This window comes from Triturus cristatus, chromosome 4_1, assembly GCF_964204655.1.
Source record: "Triturus cristatus chromosome 4_1, aTriCri1.1, whole genome shotgun sequence".
Taxonomy (NCBI): domain Eukaryota; kingdom Metazoa; phylum Chordata; class Amphibia; order Caudata; family Salamandridae; genus Triturus; species Triturus cristatus.
This window is the reverse complement of record NC_140585.1, coordinates 46,958,993-46,984,038: the sequence shown is the minus strand read 5'-3', so window position 1 is coordinate 46,984,038 and position 25,046 is coordinate 46,958,993. Positions and strand designations below refer to the sequence as shown.

At 48.0% G+C, this 25,046-nt stretch overlaps 1 protein-coding gene and 1 pseudogene across 2 annotated transcripts in view; one reads left to right on the top strand and one right to left on the bottom strand.

Moving 5' to 3' along the window:
- The window catches only part of LOC146839441 (transmembrane protein 176B-like), a 112,302-nt gene extending 102,801 nt beyond the window's left edge, over window positions 1-9,501 (top strand). For both annotated transcript variants that reach the window (XM_085651491.1, XM_085651492.1), the window contains 2 exons: window positions 7,155-7,274; window positions 8,693-9,501. In XM_085651491.1, the coding sequence (XP_085507617.1) occupies window positions 7,155-7,274; window positions 8,693-8,782 (210 nt within the window). In that variant the 3' untranslated portion in view covers window positions 8,783-9,501. The remainder of the gene's footprint in view (window positions 1-7,154; window positions 7,275-8,692) is intronic.
- Window positions 9,502-23,692: 14,191 nt separating this feature from the next.
- On the bottom strand, window positions 23,693-23,760 carry LOC146839440 (U6 spliceosomal RNA; annotated as a pseudogene).
- Window positions 23,761-25,046: the final 1,286 nt, after the last annotated feature.

Here is a 25,046-nt window from a genome sequence, read left to right as displayed (position 1 = left end):
TCCTAGGAAGCTTGTTTCCGGTCCAGGGAATACATGGCTTGGCAGTTCGGGCTGGACTGTTCCCATGAGGCACAGGGTCAGACTGAGTTGCATATTGCCATGTCTGAACTGGGGTGGCGGAGTGAGCTAAAGAATGATGATGATGGATTAAACCAAGATCAGTTGACTGGGGGTGAGTGCTTGCAATGTTCAACACTCCGTCCCTCATCCCCTTTGGTTTTGCTTTGTTCGCCCTAAGTTGGCAGGGTATGCCCAGACGTGGGTCCCTTGCTCACTTTGCCACTGGATTCAAGATAGCCTGGCTGATGAGGGTTATGAACCCGAAACCGGTCCCAGGATGCTTGTTTCCGGTCCAGGGAAGACATGGCTTGGCAGTTCGGGCTGGACTCTTCCCATGAGGTACAGGGTCAGACTGATTTGCATATGACCATGTCTGAACTGGGGTGGCGGAGTGAGCTAAAGAATGATGATGGATTAAACCCAGATCAGTTGACTGGGGGCGAGTGCTTGCAATGTTCAACACTCCGTCCCTCATCCCCTTTGGTTTTTCTTTGTTCGCCCTAAGTTGGCAGGGTATGCCCAGACGTGGCTCCCTTGCTCACTTTGCCACTGAATTCAAGATACCCTGGCTGATGAGGGTTATTAACCAAAAACTGGTCCCAGGATGCTTGTTTCTGGTCCAGGGAAGACATGGCTTGGCAGTTCGGGCTGGACTGTTCCCATGAGGCATAGGGTCACACTGATTTGCATATGGCCCTGTCTGAACTGGGGTGGCGGAGTGAGCTGAAGAATGATGATGGATTAAACCCAGATCAGTTGACTGAGGGTGAGTGCTTGCAATGTTCAACACTCTGTCAATCATCCCCTTTGGTTTTGCATTGTCTGCAGCAAGCCTGCCTGTAAGAAAACTGGATTGATCAGATTGGACAAGAAGTGGTACAACAGTTTGAAGGCGGGATGCTAGGATCTTGGCATACATTTTGCAATCATAATTGATTAAGGAAATGGGTCGATAATCTTTGCAAAGGGTGGGTAATTTATTAGGCTTGGGGATAATAGTAATCAAGGCATCTAAAAAGCTTGTGCCATTAGCTTTCGAGTTCAAAAGAAGTGAATAAAAAATATTCTTATAATTTGGGGGCAAAAAAATGCAGAAAGAAAGAAAATTAGCTCAATGGGGAATCCATCGGGACCAGGTGCCTTAGCTCTTTTCAGGGATTTATTTGCATCCAAAATCTCCCGGAGCATAATGTCAGCCTCTAAGTCCTCAAATAAATGTGAGAAGGAGGGAGGTTTAGGAAGGCCATTAAACAACTGGTGTATATTCGGTTCTGATGAGGTAGTATTGTCTGTTTAAAGTATTTGTTAATAGGAATGGAAGGCATTGGAGTGAAAAATCGAAGTGGTATTGTAGATTAATTTGGAATGGCACCTATATTTTTACATTCTGCCTTTATTTTTAAATAGCTAGCATTATACCATCTTTATTCTGACTGCCATGGAATTTAGATTTAACCTGTATCATTGGTAGCAAGTTTGTTGAGATTAGATTTGCCTTTGATCAAATCATGTAAAGTTGAGGAAGATTTGGAAGTTAAGTAAGTATGTTCAAGCTTTTTAATGTTTTAAAGTAAGGGGAGATATTGAGAGTTCAACTTATTTTCTTCTTAGCAGAATAAGTAATAGCAAAAGCTTGAATTGAGGGTTTGAAAGTGTACCAATTATTACAAATGGATGTATCACTAGATTGAATTGAAAAAACTCTTGAATGAAAGTATTAGCCTCAGTCATAAAATGTGTAGTCAGTATGAGATAAATCCAAGCAGACCATTACTGGTGCATGGTCTGAGATGAAAATGGAACCTATTTCAGATGATTGTATAGAGGGGAGTAAGGATTTAGGGCCAAATCGACAAGAAAGTGACTCAGCGCGGCACCGCAAGCCATTTGGCTGCACCGCACTGAGTTACATTCAAAGCACAGGGATGCGACATATTTACAATATTTACAATAACATGGCGCACATTTGGCTGCCATGCGCCAACGCGGGCACCCTTGCACTATGGTACAAGGGTGTCTGCATTTTGGGGAAGATTGCTTTTGTGCAGGAAGGAACTTCCTGCACAAAAACAATCACAAAAGGTGATTTCCTGTTCTCCTCGTTGTGCCTCCCCTGGAGAGGCGTATCATTCTGATGCATTTCCGGGTTTACAAAAGGTTGTAAATCTGGGAATGCGGCAGTAGCCAGTGGAGATACAAGGGAACACCCACAGCAACACCCATGGCACACGTATTTCACTCAAAGTGATGCATGAAAAGGGGCCGTATTTACAAGGACACGAAAAGCCACGAAGTGTAGCTTTACATATACTTGTGAATATGGGGCAGCAAAAAGTGATGCACCGGCAGCGCAGGGGGCTTGTAAATAAGCCCCTTAGGAACAAAAATATAAACAATTCTAGGCATTGTTTGATGTACATTAGAGAAAAAAGTTAATTCAAACATCAGGATTGCATGTTTTCTAAACATCAAAAATGCTCGAAAGTAATGGCCAACTGGAATGCTTTATGATATTGGTCCGGGTTAAATTTGCGTTTAGACTTCCTATCTGAAAAAGGCTCCAACCATTGGTTAAAGTCAGCCTGCACAATGATATTGGGAGTACCAATTTTAGCGAGTTTAACTTTAAAGTTACACCAAAAATCAGGGTCAGGTTTAAATGGGCCATAAATATTAAACAAGGAGACACGTTTATTATTAATGATGGCATCAACCGATATCCATCGACCAATATTGTCACATTCAGTGGATAAAACTTGGTCTTTCAATGTGTTATGACAGAGAATAGCAATACCACCCTTACGATTATTAGCTGGAGAAAGAAAAATACGGCCAAACCTTTGTGGTTTTAATTGAACACATTCCATATCATTACAGTGAGTTTCCTGTAAAAAAGTAATTTGGGAGTAAGCTTAGACAAATGAGTAGTTACTTTTGTCTTTTAACTGGATGCCCAAGTTCGCAAATGTTCCATGAGACAACATTAAACATATTGGATACTCAGGATAACGGTACAGGAACATGGGGAAGAAACTGCAAACACTGGAAGGGAATAAAATTACACCATGTATTAAAATCAACATAAGTCAAGACTGAAGAGACTGAAACATATACAATGACATAAAAACACGCATAGAAGAGAGATAAAAAGAGGAACAGGACATGAGGGAAAAAGAAGATACAGAAAAGTAGAAGAAGAGCCAGATCATGGATAACAATCCAGATCCTAAAGGAAACATATGAAAGAGTAGCATGTGATGTGTCAACACCATATCAAGCAAACAGCAGAGAAAAGAGAAATACAGTTATGAAAAAATAAGCTATGTTTTTAAGACAGTGTAAAAAAAAAACACGCACAAGCAAACAAATATTCTTAATGTTTCTGAACATTAGTGTCGATAATATGAGAAGCAACAGTTTGAAGAAACGTCTTTAATTTAAGAGGATCATCGAAAGATCGTATGGTGCCTTCATATGTAGTTTTGCAGAAGCAAGGATGGAGGATGCAGTAACGTACATTGGGCAGTCTCATTTGAGGTCTTAAAGCCAGAAAAAAATTTGTCTGACATTTGTCGCATTAAAAATGTCTTCAAAAATGAAGATGTTGTGACCAGACAAGACGATGGTTTTCCTTGGCATCTTTCAAGACGTGTAGAAGATCTGTAAATTCAAGAAATAACATAATGATTCCTCTAGGTTTAGAAGAATGAGGGTGAGGACGGCTAAGACGATAGGCTCGTTGTATGTTGAGAGGAGGCGCAGTAGGAAGTCCAAGAAGATCTGGGAGTAATCTATTCAGGAATGCAAGTAGATCAGGTTATTGTGTCGATTCCTGTTTTCAAGGTCTGCCATATGTAATTTAAGTTTTTGGATTTCATGCTCAAGATAAGGAATTTTAGTAGTCACATGTTAAAGAGAGCTAACAGGTTGCTCTATTTCAACCATTAGATTTTCCATAATGATCCGGCGCTCCTCAATTTGTTGAAGTTTTTCATTAGTGGCACGCATAAAAGATTTTAAGCCCTCACTTCATTAAGGATGGTGTCTAGGACTGGATTATGAGAGGACATAATAGCCAATGGAGGTCGCTGGCCATCTTTGCGTAGTGTGCAGTGCGCTAAGGAATATTTGTAATGAGTTTGGTTCTGCTCATATAACAATTAACGATTTTAAGAACGTAGTTTGGAGGCGGGCAATAGATGCGAGGAACCTTTAAAAGCAGACTGTAGCAATATACAGTAGCAGTCGTACAGCTAAGTTAGTAAAATGCGCAATAAGAAGGCATCACAGCTCCAGGTAATGAGAAGGTACCATAAAATGGTCCAAAAAAATCTCAACAACATCTAAAATGTTTAAAAATAGTCTTGAGGTGAAGAGAGAAACCAGGAGAAAGGAGTGTAATATGCTCATTTAGGTATATAAAAAGTGCAAACATCTTAAAAGAGCAATCATATAGGCCATGGTAACGTATTGTAGTGTTGTGTCATAAGCACAGCCAGCGTGATTGTGGGAAAAGGATTCATTACCACGCTTGGCAATTTGAACACATATATAAACAATTCCAATAACCCATCTACCAAGAGACTTCTACAGAGCTAGAGGCTATGCAACTTATCCAACTCGTTGGCACTTCTACCCATCAGAAAGGGCATATTCTCGAGCCCATCTTTTCCAATGACCCAAAGATTGAGGTGAATACACCAATTGCTGTACCGTGGTCAGACAATTATTTTATCCCTTTCTCATTGATGAAAACACCTATACGAGTGTCATCTAAATCTACCTCGTAACCAGCCTGCAGCTGGCCTAAGCTTACACCTGAGGTGTGGGCCAAGACCCAAGTGGCCTCTACTCATATCTTAGAAGACAATCCAGATGAGGCCTACACTCTTTGGGAACTTTGGATCGACCAATCATTAGACCAATGTTTTCAGAGATCCACACCAAGGTCTCAATTACACACAAAAAGAGCCCGTTGGTGTAACAGCTAGCCTCACTGAAAAAAGACTGTAAGAAACTAGAAAGGAACTGGAGGAAGTCCTATGCCCCTGCCCTTACAAACCCATTACAAGAGTGCCATCAGCCACTATCATAATGAAATCAAACAAGTTCAGGCCAAGCATTATGAGGAGAAGATCAACAGGGCAGCCAACTCCCCGAGAGAACTAATTAAGATTCTAAAATCCCTGACAACTCCCCTCACCAATCCACTAAGGAGAGATGTAACGAGTTGGCTGCACTCTTTAAAAATAAAGTAGATGACATCTATAACTCACTTTAGGGGAATATTCCTAGCAGCTACGAATCGCTGCAGTGTAATTACCCCGGTCCAGACCAGAAACAAGTAGCTGAATGCACAGTGTTGGCAGCTCCATCTGTATTAGATCACATCCCAGCCTTGAATAAGGAAAATACTAGGCTTCTTTTGGGCAAAATCAAATCAGGATCTCCCCGAGACCCAGCACACACTCATATTTTACTTAAGGGCGGGGGCTCTGTTTTGTCCACCACACTAGAGCTCCTCACATTATCCCTCGAAACCGGCAGAGTCCCAGAGATGTGGAAGTGTGAGGCCCTTGCTGAAGAAGCCCCACCTAGATCCAGCAATATTAGGGAACTTTCACCCTTTCTCGCTGCTACCCATCTTGGGAAAATTACTAGAGAAACATGGTAATTATACCCTATCAAATTTTCTGGAAGAGAATAACTATCTGCATAAGACACAGATGTGTTTTTGACCACAACACAGTACAGAATCAACTCCTCTGGTGGTCACTGAGGAGCTCAAACGGATTTTGGATCAAGGGAACTCAGCCGCAACCGTACTTCTCGGTTTAAGTGCGGCTTTTGACACCATGGACCACTCTACCCTAGCACATAGGTTGAGGGAAGTTGGCATCCAGGACAAAGCCCTCCAATGGTTCACCTCCTTTTTGAGCGATAGAACATTTCAGATCATGGAATCCACCTGTCTTTCCAATACAATGGCAGTCTCATGCGGAGTCCCACAGGGCTCGTCGCTCAGCCCCACATTGTTTAACGTATATATGCGCCCATTAGTAAATACATTCAGGAGTTTGGACTGTCGATCGTGTTCTATGCGAATGACTCACAGCTGGTGGTATTGGTAGCGGAGGGGCCGAACTCAAATCACCTCCAATTGGTACCCTGTTTGGAAGAGGTGGCTAATTGGATGGCCAACTGTTGCCTAAAATTAAATGGCGACAAAACTGACCTGATGTTCCTGGGAAATAATCACAGGCCCAGGACTCTGATTAGCTGGCCAGGGATTGGTGAATATCTCCCGCCCCCAAACCCTCAATAAAGAATATGGGTATGTGGCTGGACAACACACTTTCGATGGAAATCCAAGCTAAAAAACTAGCAGCAACCGACTTTGGTATACTCCGAATGATCCGTAAGATCACAGGACTTATCCCAGAATGGGCATGAAGAATGGTGATCCAGGCCCTCGTGGTTTCACATCTTGACTATGGAAACTCCCTGTATCTGGGTTCACCAAAATATGTTATTAACAGACTGCAGGTGGTGCAGAATGCGGCGGCCAAGCTACTCATAAAAGTTCCAAGAGAGGAATCAGTAAAGGCCTGCCTGAAACACCTTCACTGGCTGCCCATTGAAGCCAGGGTTAAATTGAAATCCCTCTGCCTGGCTCACAAAGCAATGAATGGCAGGGCCCAGCCATACTCGGGGAACTCATTTCACCATATGTACCAAAGAGGTACCTCAGGTCATCCCAAAACCGCCTCATAAAGATGCTGAGGATCAAGAGATCAAGATGGGGAGGTAGATCTTTCTCATTCTTAGCTCCAAAGTTGTGAATTCATTTCCAGGGGACCGAGATTGCTGGAAGAAGAACCCAGCTTCAGGAAAAAACTAAAGGTATGGTTGTTCCTATAATGATGGATACTTTATTCCGTGTATGTTTTTGCTGGGATGTATGATCTGAGTGTCAGCTTTTTGACCATCACGTGAGCTAAGGAAGAAAGTGCCTTACATGTGGTTCAGTATTGATGCACATAAAGGTGTTGTAGATGCTGTTGACTTGATATTGGTCATTGTATCTTTTGCAGAGCATCCTCAGTGGCGTCCAGTGGATTGTACTGGTGTCCACCTGCTTGGCTCTGTGCATTTCTCTGTACTCTCTCGTCTCTGGAATCAAGGGCCTCTGCTGCACATGCGTCCATCAGCAGGTAAATATGGGGAAAATAATCTGTTCTCATATCTGTAAAATTCATTGCTCTAGCACAGATGCTGGAAGGCTCAGGAAAAAACAAATGTTTAGTTTGGTAAATCACTGTTGGGCAACTCGGTAGTACTCTGCAAGGAGTGCAAGGTCTGTGCTTCCAGGTTGTACTGTGCTACTTGCTATGCACCTAATGCTGCCACCTCAGTCTATTGACGTCACCATGTTTCCCTTACTCCATCACTTGCCTGTCTGCTTATACCCCCTGCTGCTCTGTGGACTATTACTCCCTGCATTCTGAAAATGTGATGCCGCTACATTTTGCATCTAAGGAGTGAACCTGAGTACAGTTCCATCATGGCTGCCAGAGTTGTGCCCCCCTACAGTATGGTACCACAAGGCAACACCAGACCTTTCTTTGTGTTCCACACCTAAGTTCTCCACTGCACACATTCTATGTTCTAGCTCACTAATTCTTCAAGCACTAAGAACTGATGACATTTCTTCTCAAGATTGTGGCAATTGCTGGTCATCCATTTCTGCAAAAGCCTTTTGCCTTTTTCGCCTGAAAGTGTAAGTAGTGGCAGTTGAGGTACCTTACCCAAGGAATAGAGATAAGTTTACTTTGAACTAATTTTACTTGAAATCCCAAAATATTTTCCATGTGCCCCATCCAAGAAAAGATGATGCTGTGTAAGATATGACAACCATTGGAAAGGCAGGCTGATATCCAAAGTCTCATGTCCTGTGTCTAGACTACCAAAGTTGGGTTGGAATCTGTGCACCTAGTAGTGAAGCACTTATAATGCGGCATATTTTGCGTTGTGTCCCAACGTGCCCCAGCTACAAATATGATCCGAGGGGCATTTACCGAAGGTGAGTAAATGGCGGGAAGGACAGTGAAGTGCTGCAGTTTGTGCAGCTGCTGCTAGACATCTGTCAATATACTCCTGCTCTTGTATGTTCAGGGTGCATGTGATGTATGGAGTATCGAGGAGGTCTGGGCCTCCCCTGGTGGGATCTTCTCTCTTGCTCTCCTCAGTGAGGAGATATAAAGCACAGTTAGTGAAGGTGGATGTGGCGCCATTGAGCTGGGAACTTGGAGGAGATATCCTGATTTCACTCTTCTCCCCCAGTGTGGGGAGCATGGCTACTTTCCACGACCCTCTACCATGCCAAAGGCAGGTCTTGACCAGTTCAGACTACCTATAGTTCCTACTACACAGACCTTATAGATCCAATTCTGCAGAATCTGCATTCAACTCCAGAGCCTTGACTCTGTCGCCAGATTAACAGCCCCTTCGCTCTGGTCTATGATCTAGTCTTTTGATTCCACTAGTGGTTCCTCTTTCAGATCTTGCCTTCTGTCTCTCCTTTGTCTTCACTCCCACCTCCTGCGTGTAACTTCTGATCTAATTTTTACAGGAGGAGGAGGAAACCACCATGGGTCAGGGCAGTGAACAACTGATGGCCACAGAGACTGCACTGAATGAGGAGAAGTGCACAGAGATGTAACCTACTCAGATGCTGTCCATTGTTTAGGTTGTGAGTAAGGCAAGTGGTGACAACAAACCTTCATCAAAGAACAATGCAGAGGACATCGCTCGCTTTCATAGTAGGACCATGCAGTTGACATCGCTCGCTTTCATAGCAGGATCATGCAGAGGACATCGCTCGCTTTCATAGCAGGATCATGCAGAGGACATCGCTCGCTTTCATAGTAGGACCATGCAGAGGACATCCCTCGCTTTCATAGTAGGACCATGCAGAGGACATCCCTCGCTTTCATAGTAGGACCATGCAGAGGACATCGCTTGCTTTCATAGTAGGACCATGCAGAGGACATGTTCTGTATAGTCCAAAAGCCGCCAATGGTTTACACAAGTGTTTATTGATGTCAGAGATACACAGTAGAAAACAAGTACAGAGGGCCCAGGGGATCAGCACCAACTGACTCCATTATAGTTAATATAGGCTCCTAGGTAACTAGGACGCACAAACATTCTATGTACCACTTTATATTATAAGCTACAGTATAAATACTACATAATCACCACAGGACATTGCTCGCTTTGATGTTAAACACTCATTCTTGCTTAGCAAATGGAGATTTAGACTCCATAATTCATGACTGATGTCACATATGTGCTATATATAACCTTGTAATGTTATCGCACAGTAGTTTGTATTTCTTAAACATAAAGGTTTGAATTAAAAAGCGTTGCGGTTTCATATTTAGGCTGACGGAGCTCGTTTATTTTGTGGTTTGCATTTCTCACTTGGAGCAAAAGACCATTGTGTGTGTGTGTGTGCGCGCGCAACATGTGTGTGTGTTGTGCAAATTCTAGTCATTGAAAGCAGTGATTTATATGGGGTGAAATCAGGTGGGGGCTCTAAATGTGAACTGGTGAAGGAATCAGATATGCGTGAACTAAACAAGAGTCAAAACCTCTGTAACTAAGGGTGAGGTCTACTGGCCCGATTCACAGAAGTAACTTAAGACAAAATCCTAAATGTACTACTTTTGATATTCACAGAAGGCATTTAGTAGTAGTAAAGTTAGGATTTTGTCTTAAGCCTGTCTTAAGTCTGTCTTAAGTCTCTCCTAAGTTTGTCTTAAGTCTGAGTGAAGTCTGTCTTAAGTCTGTCCTAAGTTTGTCTTAAGACTGTCTTAAGTCTGTCTTAAGTCTGCCTTGATCCAGAAACAAGCATCCTGGGACCAGTTTCTGGATAACACCCTTCATCAGCCAGGCTAGCTTAAATCCAGTGGCAAAGTGAGCAAGGAACCCACGTCTGGGCATACCCTGCCAACTTAGGGCAAACAAAGCAAACACAAAGAGATGATGGACTTAAAGCATCTGTATTGGCAGGCTGAGCGCCATCAACTGAATGTTCCACACGTGCTGCGGACCCGCTCTCCTAGACGGGCAGAGAGAGACACGTGGCGATCCACCAGGCACGGCATGCCAGACCTCCCCTGGCACCTCGATACTCTACCAACCGCTACCAGCTACAATCCCTCTGGTCATTAAGCCACTTCTGCACACACACACAATGGGTAAAGCAGATGCCAAGCAACCCAAGCTCACATTTGCGGGCCGGGGGACAGGTAGAGGCGGCGAAATGTCCCCCGACGCCCGTGAGCAATCAACACAGAAGCCCCTACCTCACACGGCTGATGACAGCCTCCGTGCCATAATGCTTGAAATCAAATCTAGCCTGAAGTCAGTCGACTCCATGATTGACCACCTATCCTCACACCTCGACCAAGTCAAGCAGTAAGTCGACACGCATGACACCCGCATCACACAACCTGAAGCCAAGGTCTTGGTGGCCTACTACACTGTTGCTGAAAACAAGCAGCATCTCCTCAAGATGGACAAGGTCCTCGAAATCATCCACGCCAAGAATGAAGATCTTGAATGGCGGTCCCGCAGGAACAACATACGCGTTCTTGGCGTCCCGGAGTCTACAGCAATAGGGAAAATGGAGGACTACCTCAAACCCTACTCCGCAATCTCTTCAGTCCAGCTTTGTCCGAGCACTTCATCATTGAACGGGAGCACAGATCCCTTGACCCGCGACCTCCACCTGGGGCTCCTGCAAGACCTATAATAGCCCACCTGTTAAATTACCGTGAACAAGACTCCATCCTCCGTAAGGCCATAGAAATGGGTGAGGTCACGCACCAGGGAAACGTACTGTCATTCTACCCTGACTTCACTCTATCCTTTCAAGCGTCCGCAGGGACTTTCTCCCTACCAAGCGCATACTTCAGCAGCTGCACGTTACATATGCACTAATGTATCCTGCGAAGCTACGCATCGACTCGGGCTATAAGCCTACATTTTTCACTGACCTGAAAGCCGCCCTAACATTCGTCAAGCAACTGCAGGACCCCCCCTCCCGTGGGGCGCCGAGCCATGTCCGAAGAGGGCCTCACCAGCAATAACGACTGACTTTGATAGTTTTGTTCCTGGTTTTCATATGTACCATGTTCTCAATTTGTGACAATTGCTAACTTCATCTCATGCTCTCAACTCTGTTACATTGCTTCCTTATGTATTTATATCATCACTCCCCTCTGTAATCGCTAACGCTCGGCCACCCTGCCTTATAGGTCAGGGGGGTAACTGGCTGAGCCCACGCACCCCAAAGGGATGATTCCCGTGCTTGCTCCAATCTCTCCAAGTTGGGGGACCTTGGGTGGGAGGTGGCTTGAAGCTCAACCTAATTGGGGGGTTGGAGTGGGGGGAACAAGGGTTGCACTATGGGAGGTGTGCACAGGACACCTTGATTCCTGGGTTTTTGTTTACTGGCTATTTTCTCTTCTCTGTAAATAATGCATTGATGGCATTCACTGGACAGCTCACTGCATTTCCGGACATCTTGTTCCTCGACATGACTACTGACGTCAGAAACGACCTTCCTTACTTGGAATATCAGCGGCATGAACGATTATCAAAAAGCGCATCTCGTACACACACACCTTTACAGGCAAAACATAGATGTGTGTTTCCTTCAAGAAACCCACCTCATCTCCAGCAACACAACCAAATTGTGCTCAAGATACTGGGGGGAAACGTACTCCTAATTCTATTCCAACTACGTGCGAGGCGTCATCATTCTCTTTCGGAAAGACTTCCCATGGCGCGTCACACAAACCTTCAACTACACCGAGGGCAGATACGTGATACTGGCCATAACTCTTTATACCCAGACAGTATTTTGGCAGCAGTCTACGGCCCAAACACAGACAATCCAGAAGTTTACACTCACACATGGATGCTAATTTCCTCCATCGGCCCCCTCCCACTGATATGGGGTGGTGATTTCAACATCACTCCCCTGGGAACCTTAGACTGCTCGGTAGGTCGTGTACAGCACCACCAGGCAACTGCTACTCTGGGTGCCATCACAGAAGATAACATGTTATTTGATGCTTGGCGACACACCCACCCAGAAGCATGCGAGGGCACTTGCGTATCTAACACACACGGCTCCTGGTCCTGCATCGACGTATGGCTGATCACTCATGATGTTTCGCCCTGGGCCACGACTGCAGAACACCTGGCCTGTACCCTATCGGATTATGCCCCGGGACGACTGGTCCTGTGATTCCCACTTACCCTTTGTCGCATGTTTGCATGGCGCCTGCCCCCTCACGTGCTCTGCGATGCTGCAGTCCGGGAGGAAGTCCGGGGGGCCCTAACACGCTTTGCAATGCTGCATTCCAGGAGGAAGTCTGGGGAGCCATTGCTGATTTTTTTTTAACTCAATACCGGCTCCGTAGAATCGCCTTCAACCCTTTGGGAGTCCTTTAAGGCTGTGATTTGGGGGGAATGCATCGCCAGGCAATCTGGTTTGCTTAGATCCATCAGAGCAACCTTGGAGCGACTAGAGTCAGACATCAAACTGCTAGACCAGTGCCAGACCCTCGACCCTAACCCAACCATACTCTCAGACATCAGAGCTAAACTATCCGAATATCATCCAGAAGCCGAAAGGGAGGTTGCATTAAGGGAGGTTGCATTTCTAGGTTAAGAGGCCCAAACCCGCAGATACAGGGAAGGCAACCGCCCTGGAAAAACCCTTGCAAACCTATTGAGAAAACCGCATAACTCCTCATACATCACTGAGCTCTGTGATGAGACCACGGGAAGGACCATGCCCCCCAGCGAGATCATCACTAGAGTCTCCACCTTTTATTCTCAGCTGTATCCTGCAGGTGCTGTGACACCCTGCAAACTCATAGACCAATATTTCGACTCGATCGAGTTGCTTTGGCTCGGTGACGGGCACCGCGAGTACTTGGACAAGCCATTTACTCCTGAAGAGATAGGCAATGTTATCACAGGTTTCCCAGGCGATAAAGCACCAAGCTCTGACGGGCTGACACCCGCATTTTACAGAGAATATGTGCCCTTTCTAATCCCCACCTTGCCGAAATGTATAACGAATCATTCACTCTTGGCAGGTTCCCCCCTATGCTCCACGAGGCTATGATCACCCTCCTCTTTAAATCTGACAAAGCACTTGAAAGCTGCGACTCTTACCGCCCCCATCCGTGATAAATACTGACAACAAGAAATATGCCAAATTACTGGCGAACCGGCTCCAACCCATCATGCCTCTGATAGCCCGCCCAGACAAGTCAGGGTTCATACCAGGTCACGCCACATCGCACAACCTGCGCACCATCTTCTCTATAATGCATCAGATCGATCCCATCTTGACTGCAGTGGCAGCCCTACTGGATGCCACCAAAGCATTTGATACACTAGAATGGCCCTTTCTCTTTTCTCTTCTGATCCGCCTGGGCTTCCGTCAGGGCTTCATACAAAAGATTAATATACTCTATACATTACCTTCGGCACGCATTAAGGTTACGGGCAGGTTACAGACCCTATCATCATCACCAGGGGCACCAGGCAGGGCTGCCCGCTAACCCCAATGCTTTTTGCCATTGTCATGGAGCCCCTTTCCTCGCGACTACGTCAACACTACACCCAACAGGCCATCGGCTTCTCAACCCGCAGACTGGTGACCTCCATGTATGTTGATGATGTAACATTGTCTATCCGTGTGCCTCAAGAAAACCTAGACCCAATGGCAAGAGAGGTGATACGTTTTGACTCTGGGGTGCAAATACATTGGGGCAAATCTGTCCTCTTCCCTCCCACGGGCTACCCAATAATTTGGGCCACGGGTCCTACCAAATATCTTGGCATATGGCTAAGCACAGAGACTTGAACTTTGGAAAGCGAACTTCGGCAAAGCTATAGAGTGGCTTGAAACTAAGATACTATCATGGAAAAAGCTCCCACTCTCTCTGGCATTGTGATTGCCAAAATGATCGTGCTGCCCAAATTTCTGTATCTATTTTTAAACATTCCGATCCCACTCACCACACAATTTTTTAAAAGGTTGAGCTTCAACGTGATCGCCCTGATCCAGGCAGGCTGCCAACCCCACATCGCTTATGACATCCTAACGCTACCCCCCTCCTGTGGTGTAATGGGAGACCCAGACTTAAAACTCTACGCACACTGTGCTCAAGCCAGCTTCCTGGCGGTTTAGACAGACCTGGCCTCCCCATGGGCATTGCAAATGGCTTTGATCCTACCGTACAGGGCACCTCGAGTCGAAATTGACACAGTGGAATGTGTGCGCTGGGCATGGGAGGAGATCCATACACATATAGGGGGAAAGGACTTACAAGCGCCAGCAATGCAACTTGCGAACAATCCTTCCTTCCCTCCTTTACAAAGTCCTGGCATGGCGTGCTGAGCCGTGAACCTGGGCATACGTACTAACGCTGATCTCTACCCCAACGGCAGCTTCCGCCCTCTTCGAGAGCAGGCAACACCGCTTGACAATCTACTGTACTATCAAATCAGAGCGTCTTGCAAAACCGCCAGCACCACATTCCCAGGCCCTCCCCAGCCAAACGCCGCACTGGAATTCATACAGTCAGCTACACATTAGCGACTTCCCCTATTAATACTGAGTGCGCCCGATGCGCATTGTCGGCCGACCTGCCTGATGGCCCCTCACCAACACAGTGGCAATACTGCTGTAACCAAACAAAGTGCCCCTCCCAATTACCGGCTGCGACTCATTCATTTCAAATGTTTACATCAGCTTTATTGCACCACAACTGCACTACACAGAATGGGTCTGTCCGACAACACCAGATGTGTGCGCTGCACGACACCGGAAGCAACATTTACACATTTGGCCTGGGCATGCCCCAAAATAGCGGAATACTGGCAGGAGGTATGCACAATCATCAGCGACATCACTTCTGAACCCATTACCCCAGACCCACTCACTTGCTTACTAGGACACGTCAAAGACTTCACCGACACCAGCCGCTGACTGACCGCAATGGTATTAGTTTTCGCAAAGCGCCGGGTAGCGATACACTGGGGTCGCAGACCGGCGCCTCAACCCAAACACTGACTAGCGGATGCAGTATGGTGCCAGACACACTTAAGCGAATACTGGGACTTCATGCCCGTGGCACACAGACCACACAACCTTTGGGCCTCCTTCATCTCTTATCTCCACCAGACTGCTGGCTCCAAGGAGCTTCCCGACCAGCCACCTGCACCCGCGACCCAGGCTGCAAATGATGCCCCAGATAGAGTTAGCCCTGCTGCACACGATTAACCATCACCACACCGTACTCGCTAGTTAGTAACACTCCCTGCCTACAAATGGAATGTGCGCCATGATCATTGTATTGTCTTAGTGCTGCCGAAATGTCATCACTTCATACAACAAGATGCCAAACTGTATAATTAAATGCATAATTGTAACATGCCTTAAGTTCAATAAAGGTTTTGAAAATCAAAAAAAAGAAAAAGAGTATTGTTTCAGTTGAAGTTTGTGTTTTTTTATGTTCATCTTTGATCAATTGGAGCAAGTTAGAGTTATGTTTAAACTTTAGGTAGGCCGCCAGGGAGTCTCCATCTTTATGAAGGTAAAACAGTTTTTGCTTTTTAAGCATGGACCCAAAGATGCGCGGGTTCAATGACTTTGGAGTTGGATTCATATTTAAGCCGCTTTAGGAGTGTCAGGGTAGTTGAGTCATTATTCGTACGATAGCTCAGCTCTTTTGCTCTTTTGCTTTTATTTTTTTAAGACAATTTGTCTAGGGATGACTTAATAAGTTTCTATTTGCTTGACATTCGATGTATGATTTGGCTTCTACAATAGCATTTTAGGGAGTCCCTGAGAGTAACTGGATTGGCCACAGAGTTCTGATTAATTTGAATGAATTGGGTTCGTTTATCATGGGGTGCCCCTGACTGCAGGCGAGTCTTCCAAGATCTCTAGATTCATACGCCAGGCCTTTGACTTCGGTGAGGTAGGGTGTAACTGGAGATGTATCGAAATAGCTACATTGTCCGCCATAATGATTGACTCTAACGATGCGGAGTTGGTGTATGGAAGGAGAGTGGAGTCAACTAGGAGGTATTCGATTCTGGAGAAAGTATTATGTGGGGGTGAAAAAAAACTAAAATCATTACCAGAGGCATTGTGGAGCCTCCAGACATCGGCTAGTTTGTGGGCCGAGCACAAGGCATGAAGAGCTTAATGGGAGCTGAGGATTCTGTACCTGAATGCTGATTACCTGTCTAGAATGGGGTCCATTGGGCAGTTGAAATCACCCCCACGCATGATCCGTGCCTCCGGGCGGAAGAGTGCAAGTTCAGTGGAGAGGACATTCCAAAATTTAGGGTAGTCTGTGGTTTGGGCGTATATATTCACTGCTTAGATATCCAGAGATAGATTTTGTAATCTTGTAATTACCCATCTACAATCCTTATCTGGTTCAGAGGAGATGATGGACAGGCTGTAATTCTTGGAGATCAATTTGAGAACCCCATTTTTTTGGAGCTACCCGGGGAGCAAGCAAGATCAGAGACCCATCCCATACAAAGGGAGAGTGCTTCTTTATGATGGATTTTGGTTTCACACAAAAACACCAGGTCCCCCATTGAAAAGTGGCCGTAGTCAGAGAACTTTGTCTGCTTCACAGGGTGGTTGAGTCCTTTAGTGTCAAGGGAAATGTTATGTTAAAAAGGATTTGTATAGCACACGTACACCAGGATGGTTCCATGGTGCTACTCTGATAGATACCTGTGCCCTAAGAAATTACTCATAAGCCTGTTGAAACAGCCAGGTTTTAAGGAGTCTCCTGAAACCTAGGAGATCCGTGCAAAAACGGATTTCAGAAGAAAGGGAGTTCGAAAGTTTAGGAGCTAGGATAGCAAACCTCGTACCGCCTACACGTTTCAATTTAAATGAGGGAGTGGCCAAGAATTGCTTGAGGACCGAGCTCAGATTGCGTGTAGGAGCATGCGTTTTAATCAGGCTGTTCCGAAATGTAGGACTTCTTCCATTTAGAGATTTAAAAATGAGACAGCAAACCTTGAAGGTGCAACGTTGAGTAATTGGGAGCCAATGTAGTTTCCTCAGGAGCGGAGTGACATGGTGGTTCCTGGGCTGATGGAAAATCTAGCGTGCGGCTTGGTTCTGTACCAGCTGCAGACGTTTTGAGAGGTATAAGTGGATGCCAAAGTACAGTGACTTGGCATAGTCAATATGGGACATAACCATGGCAGGAGTCACCTGAATCAGAGCTTCCTGGGTGAGTAATCTTCGGATCTTTTTTATTTTCCTCAGATGGAAGAAACAGGTGGAAATTACTGACCCGAACTGGGGCTTCATGGTGAGGTCCTGGTTGATTGTTACCCCAAGGCTCTTGGCCGAGCTGAAGGGGGAGGGAGGTCGACCCAATTCCTTGGGCCAGAAATGAGGGCCCCAGGGATTTTTATGAATACCTCCTGTTAGAACCAACTCCGTCTTATCCGGGTTAGGTTTTAGGTGGTTGCTGTCCATCCATTCACTAATGAACAGCATAGTGGACTGAAAAGCATGGACCGAGTCGGGGGAGTTGCTGATGGGAAATATAAGTTGGAAATCATCAGTGTAGTTGAACGTGTAAACTTGTTGTTCCTTCAGAGCCCGGATGAGGGGGAGAAGGTAAAGATTAATCAGCAGGGGAGAAAGTGAGGAGCCTTGTGGGACGTCGCATGAGATCCTGTTGCTGGGAGCGGTAAACTGAGCGGTGCAAACTGCTTGGGAGCGGTTTTCCAGGAAGGAGCTAATCCAACCCAGTGCGGGTCCCTGCATCCCAGCGTCTCTCACACGGTCGACCAGTAAACCGTGGTCGACCGTGTCAAAGGCCGCAGAAAGATCGAGCAGGACAAGAGCCTGGGGGGAGCCGTTGTCTGCATCACTACGAAGAATGTCCAACACTGTTAATATCACTGCCTCAGTAGAATGTGCTGGGCGGAAGCCAGCTTGGTGAGGATCGAGATGTTCAGACTCCTCTAGAAACCCGGAATGGCATCTAGTTACATAGGCCTCCAAGACCTTAGCTGGGTATGAGAGGAGGGAAATAGGGCGATAATTCGTCAGCATCTGGGGGTCTGAACCTAGTTTCTTCAGGAGGGGGACAACAGTTGCCTCCTTGAAGGTTTCCGGGACAATGCCCTGGGACAATGACTCATTCAGAAGATTTAGGGCCGGTCTAGGAAAAGCAGTAAATATTTCTTTTAAAATGCTAGGGTGGCAGCAGTCCCTAGGGGAGCCAGATTTGACTTTAGATAGGAGATCAACAAAAGTCTGGTTACTGATAGTAGGAAATTTCGTGACGGTACAAGGATTTTTAGTTATACTGGAGCTCGTTTCAGAGACTAAACAGGCCGGGATGCTGGCCTTAATTTTTATAATCTTGTCGATAAAAAAAGAGCTCAGAGAGTTGCAAAATGTTTGAGAAGGGGTGGGTTTAATTGCAACTCTTTTAGGATTAGGCAGCTCGTTCGCGATTGAGAAGATCTCCTTTGATCTGTTGGTTGCAGTCAGGATTTTGGAGGAGAAGTATGCCGCTTTGGCAATCAGAATACACTTTTTATATGCTCTCATAGTGTGTAAGTAGATCTTTTTATCTTCAGATCGATAGTTGCGTCTCCACTTTCTTTCAAGATGCCGCAGAGCCAATTTTTGCTTTTTTAAGTCAGTAGAGAACCATTTCTGAGCATCATGGCGTCGGGCAGAGTGTATCTTCCTGAGAGGTGCAAACTTTTCGCTGGCTGTTGTTAGCCAAGTAGTTCAGTGTCCATCAGCCATGTTTATAGAGGGGTTAGGCGGTGGAACGGAATTGGCAAGTGTGTTAAGGAATAGAGGTTTATCAATTTTGTTCCAATTTCTTCTTATTCCCCCTTCAGGAATGGAGATTGTGGTCATGAAACTGTCATTGATAGTGAATTTAATCAAATGATGATCCGACCAAGTACAGGGTAAGATCGACATAGTAGATATGGTGAGGTTAGCTGTCCAAACGTGGTCTAGGGTGTGCCCTTTCATATGTGTAGAAGAGGACACCTGTTGTGTAAGGTTAAGCCCTGTGAGTAGCTCAGAGAGTTTAACTGATTGGGGACCACACGATGTCTCGTTGGCCTAGTAATTAAAGTCACCAATCAGCAGAATTTTTCCATAGTTGGTTACTAAATGAGCTACCTGCTCGCCCAAAGAGTGAGGGCATAGGGCATACTGTGGGGAGGCCTGTAGAGCAGAGCGCAGATTAGGGTGGCGGCATCGGATTCTAATTTAACTACCAGGTTGTCTCATAATCACATTCATTATGGCGGTAATAGGGTCAGCCATTGGGAGATGTTAGAATCAAGTAGGGTACTGTGTCGTAGGTGGCAAAGGATTGGATAGGGTCAGTAAAGGAACATTGATATCACATGACTGAGGGTGGGGGAGAGATGGAGGCGATAGCTGGTGTAGATGATAGGGCAGGGGGTCATAGGTAGAGCAACAATCTGGAATTGGGAAGGAGAGAAGTCTGAAGAGACGAAGTGTAGAGTGCGGGCAGTGGATGTCACTTGCAAGACACAGGCAGTAAAATGTAGACAACGAGGGAGAGAGAGAGAGGAGGGCACGGGCCTGTCATAACACTTACTAATTGACCTGATATAAACAGTAAGGGCCTGGTAAACAGTAAATGCAAATGGACAAAATATAGAGCCCAGTACAAATTCTCATAGTCATTTTGAAGACCAGTAGCAACAATCTAGAACAACGATAATTGCAACAGTGCATTAGACCATATATGCATCATATATATGCATTAGACCATATATGCACCTAAAATATGTATCATATATGCACCAAACTGAGGGTAACTGTGATAGAGCATTGTGAAACATCATAAACAAGATGTTGGGGCGTATGTGGAGGAGCGTATGGAGACATAGCTAGGTGTCACAGGAGTCATAATCGTTATGATGTGGAGTATGACAGTATATGACACGATGGCAGAACAAATACGTGTTGGATAGTATAACCAGGTGTTTGATGGTACAATGAAGTGTATATGTCTGGGCGGTTAATGCAGTGGGATGGGCAAACACTGTGGTCCTAACAATGCACTACATAGGATTGAGTAGTATAGAATAATGCTCTATTACTTACCGGTAATCTTCATTACTCCGGGTCCCGTTGTCCTCGTCCCCTTCATTAACAGATTGGAGATTACTATCTCCCGACAGAAAAAAAGAGCAGAAGGCATGCTGGGACCCTAATACTGCCCCTCCCACCGGGAGTACATAAGCAGTACTTACCCAGCATCCCGTCTGTACAACCAAGCCCAGACAGGAAGGCCGGTCGCCCGGGAGGGAGGGAGGGGCGTATGAAGGAGACGAGGACAACGGGACCCGGAGTAATGAAGATTACCGGTAAGTAATAGAGCATTACCCCCAGGTCCCTTATGTCCTCGTCCCCTTCATTAACAGATTGGAGAATACCAAAGCAGAAAAACCGGCCTTCCAAAACCAAAAGCACACCCAGGAAACCACACCAACGCAGCAACCCAAGGGAGCACCGAGAAGGAGGCAAGGGGAGACCGCAGGAAGCAACCGGCCAGCACCAAACCAGGACCGGAGACAACCCAGAAAACAACACAAGGCCAGGACCACAAAAATGAGGCCACCAACCAGAGAAACAGGAGACAGGACAACCAGGCCAAACGACACGGCCAAGGACGGACAAGCCGGTCCAGCCCAGAACCACCAGGAAGGCACACAGGACCCGGCAGCCGAACAGACACCGAGCAAATCCCGACCCCCCCGGAGAAGGCCAAATAAAGAAGGCCAGCCCAGGCAACGAGGCGCAGCCCCAAGCACCCAGACCAACAAAAAGGAGGAAGGCCCAGGCCAGAAACCGGCCCACCACACCAAACCGAACGACCCGGCCAGACGAAAGCACAGAGAAGAAAGCCAACGAACCCCGCAGAGGAGGCCAGGGCCGGGGATGAACCAAAGCAAGAGCCCGTGAGCAGAACAGGAACCAGACCCCAACCAGACCTAAAAGGACCGGGAAGGAGACAGAAACCCAAAAACCCCAGGAGGACAAAGCCCCCACAGGGAAGAAAAACCGCCAAGCGAACAGGGCGGCCAAAACCCAGAACAGGCGGAGCAGAAGAAGCAATCCGGAAATCGAACCGGAACCCCAAGACAGAGGGCAGAAAAAAAAAACAGCAGCCAAGAAGGAGGATGACCGCACAGGCACCCATCACCCAGGCCAAGCACACAGCAAGGGCCAGAGCCACGGAAAAAAAAGCCCTAGGGCGCTTAGCACCCAGACTGGAAAACCACCAGGTCCGACCCCACATAACACCGAAGAGGAGCCAAGAGACAGCAAAAAATGAGGGTAACAAGGGACAAGGAACCAGGAAGCCAGGACCGAAACCCAGCAACCCGCAAGGGCAGGAGGACCCACAGGCCCAACCAATCCCGGAAGAAGCCCACGTAGAGCCCAGGGCAAAGAAAAGGCAGGGAGGCCGAACGAGACCCCCAGCAACCCAACGCCGGACCAAACAGAAGGCCGGACGAAAGAACAAGCACAGGAAACCACCAAAACGGAAACCCGAGGAAGCAGAGAAGCAGAGGGCCAAGCAGCAGAAGAACCCGGACACCCATGAGTCAGGAGGAAGAGCATGACAAGGAGGCCCAGCCAGAGAACACTCAGAACAAGAAGGAAGCCCGCAGACCAGGAGCAATAGGAGGCAACCCCGGAGGAGCCAACCCAGAAGCCCCGAAAACCCGGACCCACACAGGGCCGGACAAGGGACCCTCAGTCCAGGAAAAAAGAAGAGGGCGGTCAGCCAGACAGGAGCAACGGGGAACCGAAGCTCAACAACACCCAACCCCACCCCAGGAACCAGGCAGAGACACGGACACCCAACAAGAGGTGAACCAAACCCAGGAACAAAGCGCCGGCATGAGCAGGCCCAGAAGGACCCACCAGAACACGACACGCAACCAAGAGAGCACCCCGCCAGGATCCACCGAGAGAGCACAGACAAGGATACCCATCCGAAAAAAGGCGACCACCAGACGCCCAAAACCAGCAGAAACCGGAAACCACTGCATACCAAAAGAGGGGAAACCAGAGCCAAGTCAAGGACACAGCACCAGTGAAAGAGAGCCAGGCCCCAAACAAACCAGACACGAACGCCAGAGAGCCAAAACGCGAACCGCCACTGGAAACACACCCCAGGGGGGACGCAAAAGGAAAGGGAGAGCAGGACCCAACCCAAACCGTCGGAGAAGCCGACCGTCACAGGCACCCCCAGGGAGCCACAAGCAGGAAAAAACCTGTTCCGACCCAGCTGAACCACAGAGACCAGGCGAGATTAGGAGCGCCACAGTCAATAGGAGGGGCGACCAGGACCCACCGAATGAAGCCAAAAATAAGCCCAGAAAACGAGCAGGAGCGCCGCAGCAGCAGAGGAACCCAAGGCCACACCAAGGAACCCCAGAAACCAGGAAACGTCAGTGCCAGAGCCATGAGCAACCAAAGAACAAAAGCAACCAGCACGGAAGAAGCCAGAAACAGATGCAAAAAGGAGGCAGCAACAGCAAAAGAAGCCCCCCAGCATATGGCAACACCGAACCCCAGGGAGGGCAGACCCCCGAAAGGAAGGGGACACCGTACCCCAGCAGACAGAGCGAGCAACCCCGAAGAGATGCAGAAATATCCCACGGCACAGCCAAACACGGCCCACAACCAGCTGAACCGGACGGCAGCAGAGGAACAGAGACAGCCGCACAGGCAAGGACCCCCGGGGAGGGAATCCAACCTAGAAACCCAGCCCAATACAGGCCAGACCACAGCACGGGTCCCAACAACACCCAGCATCAGGACTGCGCAGAAAGCCAAAAAACAGGCAGACCCCGGCATGACCAAGAGAGCAAGAGAGGGCAAGCCCAAGCGGACAAGAGAGGACCACGACCCCAGACACACAACCCAGGGAGGTCACGCCCCACACAGGCAAAGCGGCAGCTAGCAAGAAAGCCCACAGACACCCAGTGGAGCAACACAGAAGCCCCGGAGGGAAAAGTGGCAAGGGGACAAGGCGGCACAGACCCGCTGCAAACGACAGCGGACGCGTAGCGCCAGCCCAGCAGCCAGGGAGCAGGATGCCGCAGAGGCAGAGAGCCAAACCGGCGACCAGGCCCCCGCAAGAGAGACAAGGCCATAAAGACAGCCTACACGGTGAACCAAAACACCGGCATCACCGCACACCCCAGCACACTATCCCAGCCACCCGGAACATCCAGGAAGCCAAGGACGAGGAACAGCCCAACCAGGCAAGAACCCCAGCCCCATAGACCACACACGAGGGCCGAAGTGGGGACGCAGAGCAGCCGCAGAGAGCAAGCAGCACAAGCAGGAGGCCCTAGGTACAAACCCCGGCAACACCAGGAGCCACCGCCACCCAAACAGGCCAAGGGCAACCCGCCAAAAATGGAACAGGAGCGGGAGGACCGGCACCACCATTAAAACATGGAACGCTTCACGAATCTGCGTGTCATCCTCGCGCAGGGGCCATGCTAATCTTCTCTGAGGAAAGGAGCAACCAGCAGCGCGGGATGAGCAGGAAGCGCCCAAAGACAGAGGCGTCCAGCGGCCAACATCCCCCGAAAGAAAGGGCCACACAGCAGTCCTAGTGCACAACCAACAGAACCCACGAGAGCACCACGGGAACGGAACCCCAACACACACCGGGGACAGGACAGAGAGGGGCGGACACGGGGAAAAGAGAAGGAGCACACCAACTCTACGTCGCACCACGCAAACACTCGAAGTGCAGCAGAGAACCGCAAGTCACACAGTCACAGAACGGGAACCCTACGCAAAGGCACCGGAGCGCCCCACAAGAACACTAGGGACGGCACCCAAGGATACCTACAAGCGCGCAAGGCGCAGGGAGACCAGGCGAACAGCCCCTGTCAGGCTCCAACCCGGGACCCCAGCCACAAAAGAGGCAGCCCACGCGGTAAGGCAGCACCCACAACCGGGAGGCAACCAGCACACTCAGAGGCAGCAGCCAGAAGGAGCGTCACACTGCCGCAGGCACAAACTCCGGCAGCAGAAGAACTCGGACACAGGGCAAACGGGCAGAAAGGAGGAGCAAGGAGCCACGCACCCCAACACCCCCAAGCAGTCAAGCGACAGCGACATCAAAGAACCAGGACAGCGCCAGCCTAAAGGGAATCCATGGGCGCGCCGGTCGGGATGTAGCTCAGTGGCAGAGCGCATGCTTCGCAAGCACGAGGTCCCGGGTTCAAACCCCGGCATCCCCAAGAGCCCACGCCATCCATCACGGACCTGAAAGAAAGAAAGAGCACCAACGCACAGCGAAGAACCATAAAACCGCTATGCGGGACTCACCCAGGGCAGGGGCCGGACACCACCAGCAGCAAGGCCCCCACCCAAAGGAAAGGTAAACCATGGGCGCGAGGGTCGGGAAGGAGCTCAGCGGCAGAGCGCATTTACATCGCATGCATGACTTCCTGGGTACAAACCCCGGCATCCTGAGGAAATTAAAATATCATGAGGCCTATGTGTCCCCGTGTGTTCCCCGTCACTCATGTGCACATACATGTAACCTATGTATTTCCCCTCCATGGCCTGTCTATCATGATGCTTATGCTATAACGTGGCCTGTCATCATCCAGTCTCCCATGAGAGAAACGACAAATCTGCTCTGAGGCCTACACGTTTTGCATCATGTTTTCCCGCATTTCCATTATTGTGGCTCAGCCAGAGCCGAAAAGAGGTTTCAGGCCTCAGAACGCTCTGAAAGCTGCAGCTGCGTATCCTTGGCCTTGCACACTTGGGCCTCAGCCAA